General features: G+C 38.7%; 1 protein-coding gene across 2 annotated transcripts in view; it reads left to right on the top strand.

The window, feature by feature from the left end:
• negr1 (neuronal growth regulator 1) overlaps positions 1–12,499 on the top strand; it is a 207,499-nt gene that overhangs the window by 152,216 nt on the left and 42,784 nt on the right. For both annotated transcript variants that reach the window (XM_030727995.1, XM_030727994.1), the window contains exons 5-6: positions 4,857–4,977; positions 7,141–7,289. In XM_030727995.1, coding sequence (XP_030583855.1) covers positions 4,857–4,977; positions 7,141–7,289 — 270 coding nt within the window. The remainder of the gene's footprint in view (positions 1–4,856; positions 4,978–7,140; positions 7,290–12,499) is intronic.

Raw genomic sequence — 12,499 nt, 5'->3', positions numbered from 1 at the left:
TAAGCTTTCTATTCATAAATATCACTCTGCCTGTAGTACTCATATTGTATGCTGACTAGTAAGATGCTATATTTATGTGGTACAAAGTTTTGTTAAAAAAAAAAAAAAAGTAATGTGAGCATTCTTTATGGGTAATGTTATGAACAGTTTTTAATTTACGTGCAGTAAACAGAAAAAATAGTTCAAACATTTGTCTGATGACCTTTGACTTTACTGATTAGGAACATCAGTTCAAACTGTTACTAGCACACTTAGCACAGCTTTTCTGGATCATTGAGGATTTTTGGTACAGTATTTAGAGCTGTGCTGTGTAATGAATGAACACCTGAAGTGCCCACATTTTTTAACAGCACAGTTCTCAAACCTTTCAGTGTCTTAGAGTTATTTTGCTCCCTAGCATTTTAACCAACTACTGATGGAGAACAGTAAACCTAATTAACTGTAAAAAGAGGAAATCCTTTGAGTCTAATGAAGAAAGCACAGTGTTCATTTGACAAATAGCTGATCCAGCTGGTAATATATTAAAGGGAGCACAGCAAAATAATCCAGAAAGTAAATGCAACAGCAACATTAAAGGAACTAATTTAGAAAGACAAACTTTCCAGTGATTTTGTGGTTTCCAGTTCAGGATCTATCCCTGGCTCCAAGTGGATGTTTAAAGATATGCACATAAGCCGCATAAGCTTGATTGGTCTGCATACCATAAAAGCAGTGAGTCTGCATTACATTTTTTCACAGAAATCTAAGCATGTTGCTGCTATTTCTGATTATTTGCAAAACAAAACATGTCTGCAACACTTGATTTAATCAAACCCCGATAACCTTAACAGTGCAAGCTGTAATTTTATTACAACTCTGGGGATTTACTTTTGATAATACCTCTTTATAGGGGACTGGCATAAAAATATGTTAAAAAAAATCCTCTAGTTCTAATAAAAAAGAAGGTAATAATAATGGCTCTGTATGTGAGGTTTCAAGTATTGACACACCTGACTGGGCCACCATGTCCACTGTCCTAGTAACTGTATAGCAAGACAGCCAGGTCACCCTGGCGCTTTCAGAGACTTCAGATAATCAATGGCTCCACACAATACCACCAATGGAGGATTACGAGGACTCGCTAAGCCTTTGCTGGTCAGCGTACTACATTGATTTTGTCATACTTGTTATTGGCTTATATTTCTCTGCTGTGGAGCACTCCTGCAATTTTCTCTTCTTGTTCTCGTCTTTTTCTTTAAGTATTCTACATCTCTTCTGTAAAGAGATGTGATGTTACTTTCTCATACGCTTTTTTTAAAAGTTGCTGCAGGTTGTTGCTGCATCCTCTGTAAAGATGCTGTAACTTTCTTGTGAGCTGTCTTTAGGATGCCGCAAACACTAATGCTGGTTATGTTTAAATATTGCCTCCGAAGTAATCTATGATGTTTGAACAGATCTTTGAAGTTTCTGAAGCAGAAAATTGTGATACTTTGAGTTTAGACCATAGACACAAGGGTGCACACACCCAAAGTACACATTCACGCACAGCGCAGACATCCAGTCAAGGTCTACTAATACCCCCCCCAGCATGGTGCCTAACAGTTCATGCAGTGATAAATGAACAGCAAGAGCCCTAGCATAACCCATTGCTTGATTCACTATTTTAAGTCCTTCAGATTATTCAGCCAAGCCACAAAAGAAGGAACCAACAGTATAATTGGCACACATGCAAGGACAGAAAATCATCATACTCTAGTCTTATGAATGTGCTCATTAGGATGCAGAAGAAGGTTGGTGGAAGGACATTCATCATAACAGAGAACAACGTCATTTTAGTGTGCATCTTACATGATCTTATGACACGTACAAATGCTCACATGCATCTTTTTCACCTTGCACACATCTGTTGCATCCCATTTCATCTGTCTGTATTGACTCTCATACTGTAGAATGCAGAGAAAGACTGTTGATGCATTGGTTCCATGCAGCACTCCAAACCAAGGCTACCTCACAGAAATTTATAGATAGATAGAGAGTGTAATGGAATTTTCTTATCAACCAAGGATGAGACAAGATTCTTGGGATGCATAAGTTTATTCTCTTGCGCAAGGGGAGAAGCTCACAACAGAGGGCGATTCTGAGTGATATTCTCCGAAGTACTTCTGCTTGCATACAGCTTATATGCACTTAACCCAACCCCACCCTGGGTGTAAAACATCTCAGTTGACCTTAAGTCTTGCTTCTTGGAACGTGCCAGATGGGGTGACATTTGGGTTATTCAGAGAGGAATTCAAAGAAAGAGAGGAAGTGGTTTTGTGTCTTTGTTCAAGCGAGAGTGGAAACAGAAACTAAATGAACTCAGCAAATACAGAAATAAATTTGCAGGTGCGGATTGTTCAAAATATCAAGTGTCAGAAACAAAACATGTACTTTAAAATTTTCCATTACAATAGATAGATAGATAGATAGATAGATAGATAGATAGATAGATAGATAGATAGATAGATAGATAGATAGATAGATAGATAGATAGATAGATAGATAGATAGATAGATAGATAGATAGATAGATATGAAGGATTTTTAAATCCTGTTCTGTAGGTGTGGCCTATGGTAATGGACCAGATTCTATGTTCATTGAATTGTCATTGTTTGGGGAGTTTAATGTCACTTAGTGCCTTGGGGTTATGTTTAGAAGCTTTTTCACTCCATACTGAGGTCTTTCCAAATGGAATTGAAAGTAAAGTCTTGCGGGCTCTTGGCCAAGTCCTTCCACTGGAAAGGGGCTTTAGCTCAGACTGACAGGTCATTCTTTAAAGCTCATTGTCAGGAATATAAATAGTCCCCATCTTACTTTCAAACGCGGCTGGGCAATTTACTGCCAGCTGCAGGATTGGTCCTAAAGATTGTGAGCATTTCCCATGTATCATATGCATTTAATCAGAAACAGTATGAGTGACACAAAATAATTTTGCCTGTGTTGTATCTCTATCTCAAACGCCTGTGCATCTGCTTGGTTGTTCAGAACAGTTTTATTGTTTGTCAGGCTTTTGGAAAGTCAAGCCAAGTTTACACAATACACAATGTCAGATTGAGCTCTGCGTGATAGTTCTTTCCTGTTTCTTTGCCTCTGTTGTTCAGTAAAGAAGCAGGAAATCTATGACTGCAATCAGTCATAAAAATACCAGTGGGGATGAACCACTGTATGCATTCAGTTGTGACTGGTTTAGTGTTGTCCTCAGTCCTTCAGAGAGGTCTAACATTAAGCAGACAAATGTCTTGTTTAGTACAATAAAATCTTAATCATTCATCTGATGAATAGGGTATTAATTTTGCTCTTTGATCTCCATTTAGTAAAGTTTACTCAGTCAAATACATTGAACTAAGCCTAACACTAAATGCTGCTCTCAGAATATCAGTCAGCTGTTTTATTCACCAAATAAGAAAAATGTTACTTAGATTATGGATTTAGTTCCAGTTACAGAACAGTTGTAACCCTACTTTGCATATGGAGTGGAGTTCAGGAGTCATGACACATTACACCCACTCATTGGCTTTTGAATCCGCTTGACAGTTACCTGCACGTGGACTTTTTTGCTTGGCCATTAATTGGATTTTAATCATAGTTATGATTTTGGCTTCCACCCATTCTGAAAACAAAGTAATTGACATAAAATGCTTACTGCCCCCTGCCTTGTTTTTCTTTTTTTCTTTTTTTTTTTGTATGTGTCAGAACAGTTCACTTTTACCAAACCCTGAAAGCTCAAACTCACTCACTGATTAGTTTCAGCTGAAACATTCCACTGAAAGAGAGCTTATGGTCAAAAAAGTTCAATATCAAGGAAGCAGAACTCACAAGATTTCCAAAGGTGAACCTGTCAAAGTATTTTTAACTGTTACCTGCAGCAGCTTAAAAAATTCACAATTCCACTATTGACCAAAATAATAAATAATTTTTTGCTATAAGCGAATACCGTTACAGAATCCTTCGCACTAGAGCGCTGGAAGGTTAAAGACCATTTAATGTTTGATCCAGCTGTGCCAGACATTTGCTATGTTGCTTGCACTTCTACAGGGTAATGTGTAGAGACTGTCCGGAGAAATTTGCCAAACCCAAATTAGTTTTTTCATGACTTAAACTTTTTTTTTTATTTATTTACCTTAAAACCCTTAATTTTAGTATAAAAATAGGACTTAGCATTGACATAGCAACATTATTGTTTTGTTTTATTTAATTTCTTTAGTCATTTTAATGTCGCAGGTATTAAGACGTGGTTTGGGATTGACTTTGGTTGGTTTTGTTATGTACTTGGACCTCCTTGAAAACAAGATGGTCCATCTCCTCAACTTTAACCTCTAATTACTAGATTAAACTTTTTAATGCCGTGGTAATAGCACTTTTGTTTTTGGCCTACCATTTTTATTGTGTTCTCAGTCTATGAAACATAAATGTATTACATTATTTCAAGGCTTACTTGAAGTACAGAAGGACCGGGTTGCTTTAAAAGCCATCGCTGCCTACATGACACTGGCAAAGAGATTAACACCACACTTCAGCACATGAAAGGAGTCTGATTTTGCATTCACAGAACCTGCCTCTGCCATTGAGTCTTTGAACTTCCATTAAGCCATTTATCACCATGCAGTGCAATTTATTTAAGTTTCTTAACACAGGGGATGGGTGCCCTCTCTCCTCTCCAAATATGCCTTTGTAGATTTTGAATGTTGAGTTTACACTGACCAGGATGACAGCAGTTGCCAAGTTCAACCACCCTTCACCATCAGAATAAGAACATTCACTGCTGCTCTTATTCTGATGGCACATGATAATATTGTGGGTAATCTTGCTAAGATTTCTTATTTCTTTTTTTTCTTCAGTTGCTCCATCTATCCATGAGATGAAGAGCCATGGGGTTGGTCTGGGACGCACAGCCCTGCTAAGATGTGAGGCTGCTGCTGTGCCTTCTCCAACATTTGAGTGGTACAAGGGTGAAAAAAGGTGAGTCCATATTGTTCATCTATCTTCTGCTGTATTTGCAGCATCCCTGTATACCTGTGAAGCCCTTTTTCATACCAGATGTTTTTTGCATGTCATTGAACAAAAAAAAAAAAGTGTCTCACAACGCAAAGAGACTCATGACATGCACAATACCATATGCACAATACCAAAAAAAAGTCTCACATACACACACACACACACACACACACACACACACACACATATATATATATATATATATATATATATATATATATATATATATATATATATATATATATATATATATATGTATATGTATATATATATATATATATATATATATATATATATATATATATATATATATATATGACACTTTTTTTTTGGTATTGTGCATGCCGTGAGTCTCAATGGAACTGAGCCATTGTTAACAAAATTAGCTTCATCTGTCCTTTTGTTGCTATGACAAGTCAACATGCCATGAAAAATGGTCTGTTAGACACAAATACAAAGAAATACTTATTATTACCTAGGAATACTTTTTCACGAAAGTCCAAAGTCCGCATCTAAATATCAAATTTTTACTGCAATCGTTCATGTTGACATTTGACAATAACGATTGTGTTATTAGGTCATACCTTCGCTTGATAGAAAATGTATCGTTTCTGCTTGTTTGCTTTTTCCCAGAAACGGTGCATTTGTTTGTTCTGCCATCCATCCAGCCTCTGGGGGAGAGTGCACGAAAATGTTCCAATCAGAGTCATTTGTGCCTTTGTCCTCACCTTGCATTCTAATAAAATGTTTGCTGGAGACTGGTTTAAATCATTCGCGACACATACATCAGTCAGTCTAGATTCAAGTGTCAGTTCTTGAATTTAAAAACCAAATTACCCCTATTACCCGTCATTTACCCACTCCTGGTGAGCACAATTTCAATCATCAGCTCACACTGTGCTAATTGTAATTATAGGGTGGATTCAATTTATTCAAATTGCTAAGGAGGCAAGTTGGCATGATTCTAGTCTTTACTTAATTCAAGGACTTGTTCTTTCTGTGACTTCTTACATGGCTAAATGTTGATTTCTTCATTTACTCCTCATTATGAGCAGGACATTAGTATAAGGGCTTAAGCATGGAGCATGTGTAGCTTCTGTACAACATTAACACTCACTTTTTCATTGCCCAATTACAGTGCATGTGAAATGAACTCCACTCCTCATTTTAGCTGTGTGTTGATGCAGCTATAACATTACTGCAGATGTCCTTTTATTTTGTCAGTTTTGGCAGGAGTGTGTCAGTTTTTACAAGTAAATCTTTCTCGATGCATCGCCGCTTTTACTCTCGGATGGAAGTGGGTGAGTGCATATGGGGAGGTTTCTTTCAGTGCGGCTGGGGAGAGCATTGATTACTTTCATGTTAAAGTGAAGAGGTGAGACACATGCTGAGATTTTCAGAGAATGTTCAGCTAACATTTGAGGAAATCACCATGGGATAAGGAACAACAGATTTGCGGATATTTGCTGGACATAAGGTTGCACATAATGTTTCAACTCAGAGTGACTCTCAAAGCAAGTCGAGCCAAGCTCGAGATCATTGGCGGAGGGGGGGGCAGCAAGGCCAAGATAGAAGTATGTCTCCTCTCTGGAGGTTTTTATGGTCTACATGTTTAAATATGAAACTGTAGCAATACAGGCAACTTCTGAGATGAAAACTAACTGAGCTGTACTATCTATAAAAATCCCACCATCAGGATTCATAGCATATGCCTTTGCTCAGTGAATTTTAATCTCTGCGGGCTCTTTAAGATCATCACGCCCACCACAGTAAACAATTTAACATTTGTCAATTTCTTAGCACAGATGCCTGGCACAACTGTAGTAGGATTTAGTATAATCCAGCTGCACCTGCAACAAAACGATGAACAATGTGTCAAGTGGCAGCCAGCTGGTTCACTTCTGGGTCATTTCTCTCTCCTCGCAGTCCTTCAAAGCATCTCTCCAAGGCAGACCAAGGGATAAATAGATCTGTTGAAGAGGGTGATGAGCCACTACACAATCTGAAAATCCACTAAAGATGACAAACATTTGCGCTGTCCTTGACTCTGTCCATTTCCACCCCCGTTAATTTGTGTGGGGGTAAGAAATCAAAGCTTCATTTGTTGTGATTGTGTTCCGTTTTCAGGATTATCAAGGGTCAGGGCATCGAAATCAAGAGCCTCAGCTCCAGATCACTCCTCACGGTGACCAACATGACAGAGGATCGTTACGGGAACTACACGTGCGTCGCCTCCAACAAGCTAGGGATGGCTAATGCCAGTGTGCCTCTCATTCGTAAGTTGTCATTCTACCTGCTAGTGGCTAACTGGAGTGCTGAAGAGTCAGAGGGTTGAAAGAGTGTTGTGGATGTCAGTGGGGGGTTCTCTGCCCTCAGAAGTGTTTTCAGTTTTTGCTACAATCTTCTTGTTATATTAAAAAAAAAAACAGCCAAAGCTTAACCCCAGTGCTGGAAATGGGTGCCCACAGATCACCACTGAAAAAAAATTCTCATTTCCTAGACATCAGTTTTGTGAATCAGTTCTCTATTATTGTTAGATGTTCTGTGTGTGTGTGTGTGTGTGTGTGTGTGTGTGTGTGTGTGTGTGTGTGTGTGTGTGTGTGTGTGTGTGTGTGTGTGTGTGTGTGTGTGTGTGCGTGTGTGTGTGCGTTTGTGTGTGCGTTTGTGTGTGTGTGTGTGGGTCGGTGTGTCTGCTTTTTAGTCTACATCTGCATGTGTACTGGATAAAAACACCACCTGAAAAAGAAATTTAGCTTTGAGGCAACAGCATCACAATTACAAAGGCAGCAACACAGGTCAGTCCTGCTAAGTTGAATACCAAGTAGGAGTATGACTCAGATTTTAAAGAGGGCTGAGAGTCAACCCTTTCACAGTTTTTCAAAGCCCATAAGGAATCTTTCCGAGTTCTAAAAAGGCCCAAATATCAGAGGCTAAGCTCCTGGTGTCACAGTGATAAACTGCATTTATTCATTATAGTTAGAGGCATTCTTACATAAATCAAGATGGTAGTTAAAAATAAATGAATCATTATGTGTCCACAAAATAAACATAGACACCACTGCAGAAATCCTTCAGTACTTCAGCTTTTATATTGCATCTCAGTTTTTTTTTTTACCCAGACACCCGTGCATTCTTTTGCTCAGCTCTTTGGCATTGCCACTCCGACCAAATCAATATTGCATATGAATAAATGAGGTGGCTTTGGTTTTTCATTCAGTGCTGTTGTCTGCCTGAACACAACCTTAGACCTTCCCAATGGAGATTGGAGTCTCTGTGTTTCTGGGAAGAGGCATACAGAAGGCTGTCTGTTTTCACCCCAGACCACCTCTTACCCAGACCCCTGCTTACTTAAGCATTCAAAACAACTAATGAAAGGGAACTTGCAATTGAAGGGGGAGAAGAACCACAGCACTGGATCAAAACCTGTTATACAGCCAAATCAGAACCTGTAATCTCATCACTATATTCAGCAACACAGGAAATGAGTACATTATTTTAGAACATGCATACAAGAAACCCATCCTGAATTTGATTCATATATTAAGTTTATAGCTTAATTTGAAACTAGAAAGAATGGCGGCATGGTGGTTAGCACCGCTGCCTCACAGCAATAAGGTCGATTTCGACCATCTGTGTGGAGACTGCATGTTCTCCCCGTGTCTGCGTGTGTTTTCTCCAGGTACTCCAGCTTCCTCCCACAGTCCAAAGACATACAGTGGAGTTAGGTTAACTGGTGATTCTAAATTGCCCATAAATGTGAATGCGAGTGCGAATGGTTGTCTGTCTCTCTGTGTTAGCCCTGCAAAACACTGGTGACCTGTCCAGGATGTATCCTGCGTTTCACCCTGTGGCAGCTGGGGATAGGCTCCAGTCCCCCTGTCACCCACATATATGCATATTTGAAACTAATTATTTATATGATTCATTCATATCCTAAACATCTACATCACAAGATTTCAGAACTGTTACACTCCTATTTACATTTTAGTAAACATTTTTGAAATCAGAGAAAATGTCCAGACTTTAGAAAAACGAGAAATCCCTTACATGCCTTAAAATAACTAGGAAAACACTCATTCTAAGCAGTTCATTAAGTAAAAAAAAAAAAATCTTAAACCTGGCTTGTCAGTTGTTATACAGTTCATGAGAGAAAAATAAATGTAATACACTATAGCGCTACATCTATAGCACCTTTTAACCTCAATGGTGTATTAAAATTTCCACTTTCGTGAGTATGCTAGGGTTCACTGGGTCCAAGTGATGTAAATTTCAAGCACGAAGATCCATGCCGACGTGCGCATGCCTACCAATTTTTGCCTACCAATTTTTTGTGACACCCGTGGAGACTTTACACTACAACACACCAGTACATAGGCCCACTTCAAGCAGACTTCAAAGAAGTGTAACAGGAATGGCTACTCATCTGTGGTGTCTGCAACTCTCCATGACTGTTCCCGCAACCGAGTATAATCCCCGCCTTAGTGGTTCAACAAAATGCCTTACAATATATACACATATATACACACACACACACACACACACACTCATACACCCATAGCAGAGGAGAACTGGACCCAAGGATGCTGTGGCATGTGAAGGGGCTCAAGATCAACGTTTTCTCAAAAACTGCAATCTTCTAAATTGAACTTTAAAAACATCTGACCATAATCAGTGTTTTGAAATCTGATCCGAGCATGTCACATGAGTCATGGCTCTGAATTGATAAATATTGAGTACACCCCAACAAAATATTGAGGACTGAAGGCATACAGCATGTAGTCACTCAACAGTAACGAGCATATGAGTGAAAGGTTTCTAATAATCATTAGTGCAACTGAAGCAGTTATTGTAAGATAAGATAAGATAAGATAGTGTTTATTTGTCACATGCGCAGTTATACACAGTACAATGCACAGTGAAATGTATTTTGTACCTGCAACCATATATACACACACAAATAAATAAGAAGAATAAAAATAAAAATAAGTAATTCACACTATACTCTATGTACTATACACTATACACACTTTTACATGGAATTATAGATTATAATATTTACATTGTGCAATAATAGTCCAGTTAGGGCTCAGAGTTAAGCAGACGGATGGCTTGTGGGTAAAAGCTGTTCTTCAACCTTTCAGTCTTAATCCTCAGGCAGCGGTAACGCCGGCCTGATGGGAGCAGGGAGAAGAGAGAGTGTCCAGGGTGGCTGGGCTGTTTTAGGATCTTCATGGCCCTCAGCCTGCACTGTTTGGTGTAAATGTCCTGCAGGTTGGGGAGGGTGGTTCTGATGGTCCGTTCAGCTGAACGAACCACCCTTTTTAGAGCCATGAAGTCCTGCTTAGTGCAGTTTCCCATCCAGGTGGTGATGCTCCCACGCATGATGCTCTCGATGTTGCAGGTGTAAAAGTCTGCGTACTGTGGAAAAATGTTTGTGTGTTAGACTGATTATTGTATTGTTTTAACTCTTATCTTTATGAGGCTTTGAGTCTGAATAGAGATCTTTTAGCATATAAGATTGCAGGGCCTAATCTTGTCCAGAAAGCAGAATATAACATAAATGTGTAGCCATACATTTATAACATCTGTGGATATTTTGACAAAATATAACACACTGATTTCATCACATTTAAAAGTGGAAAATAATAATCACACAGAGTAAGGTTTGGAAGGCATGTGATGTGTTGATACTGCTGATACTTATGATTTGTGTAGAAAAAAATAATAATAATAAAAAAATCTGTGATAAGTTGGGCACGTCAGTACTGGGAACAGTATTAGGATAACGTGCTTTAACAAATCTTACCTATGATTATTTAGCAGTTCTTAATAAGCAGTCTCTCAGCAAAAAAAAAAAAAAAAAGAAAAGAAAAAAAGAAATAAAAGAAAAAAAATCTTTAAAAAACACAATGTGTGTGTCTCTGGCAGTGATTCTGCTCTCTGTGCATGTAGAGAAGTTACTGTAGAATTTACTAAGTAAGACCTCAGTTACACAGGCCTAGAAATCAGTTGTCAACCCTCTGGCAACCTCTGGTCGCTAGGGAAATATATGCACCCCCGACCAGCTGGTGAGTGGTTACTGGAGGTTTCTGGCTGCACCAAAAACATCCTTGTGATTACTTTGGTCCCTGGTAGACTGCAGCAGTCATGTACAGCTAAGCAAGAAGAACCCGACTTGTCTGCAGACTCTTGCCATTTACTCTCCAAGCCTTAGTGAAACCTGTATTTTTTTAGTGAGTTTTTTTTTTGTGTGTGTGTGTGTGTGTATGTGTGTAGCACGTATACTTTTTTGTGACCAATTTCATGTAGCAACAGCCAGCAACCACTTGCAAAATTGTTGCAGAATGCATACTTTTCTGTAGTGGTTACCAGGGGTCCGTCATCAGTCTCTAGGTGTGTGTGTGTGTGTGTGTGTGTGTGTGTGTGTGTGTGTGTGTGTGTGTGTGTGTGTGTGAATGGGGCTTTAGCAATCGATTTCAATCACAGTGACTGCCAGCAACCAGGAGCAACCACTCGCAAGTGGTAAGGGAATACACACTCTTCCTGTGTAGCTGCTGATTGTCAGGATGATCCCTGACAGTTCTCCATGCATGTGTGACTGTAGGCCTCACGCAGCCAGCTTATGCACAGTATAATTATTTTAGCAAGATTAATAAGACTTTCATACAACTTTATATGAGCTGCAATTCTTGGTTTTGTAGGAAAAAAATGGATGCATGAAGGTTGGATAAGGTTGTTTGACAGTGATAATCTTTCAAGGTTTTGAAAGTTTAACAATAACAAATTTTAACCCCTGAAAACACTGCAGCAGCAAATTTATACTCTCCACTCTAGGCATTCTCACAGTCATGATGTCTACCGACTGGAGCCATCGGTCCATTTATTACAGGGCTAAGTGAAATTCTTTATTGATCATTAAAGTATAATTGGCCCATTATGTCAGGGGTGCTCAAAACACAGAATGTATCAAAAAAAGATAAAAGTGCTTAAAAATGCCCCGAGGCTTATTGCCAGTGTAGCGCTTAAAAGGCAAGGTCTGTCGATTGTTTAATGAGCAAGCAATACATGACTTTTTGATTCCTGGTAAAGAGGTTTGCATCATATTTTTCTTCCATTTACAGGAAAGAAACTTGCTATAGTCAAACTTTTACAAATATTTCAGACATGTTTGATGACTCCACTTATTGAATGCAGATTTTTTAAATCTCTGTGAATTGCCTTTCAACCACTTTCATTCCTGAAAGAACAAGACTCTTCTTTCATGAAATATCTGTTGGTGCTAAGTTCTTTTTTAAGTTTTAAGTTTTCTTTCACTCTATTATTTTGCCCAACTGCCGCACAAAAAAAAGCAGTGACAGTGTAGGGCTGAGGAACATACTTCTCTCAATGTCTTACAGTGAGGGTGGGTGAAAAAAAAAATCTATGTAATATATTCAGTGATGAAATATGAACAGGTAAATTAAATTATTCACTAGTTTGCGCTGCA

The sequence above is a fragment of the Archocentrus centrarchus genome, chromosome 4, assembly GCF_007364275.1.
Source record: "Archocentrus centrarchus isolate MPI-CPG fArcCen1 chromosome 4, fArcCen1, whole genome shotgun sequence".
NCBI classification, from domain to species: Eukaryota; Metazoa; Chordata; class Actinopteri; order Cichliformes; family Cichlidae; genus Archocentrus; species Archocentrus centrarchus.
Note: the sequence above shows the minus strand (reverse complement) of the source record. Positions and strands in the feature narration are given on the sequence as shown.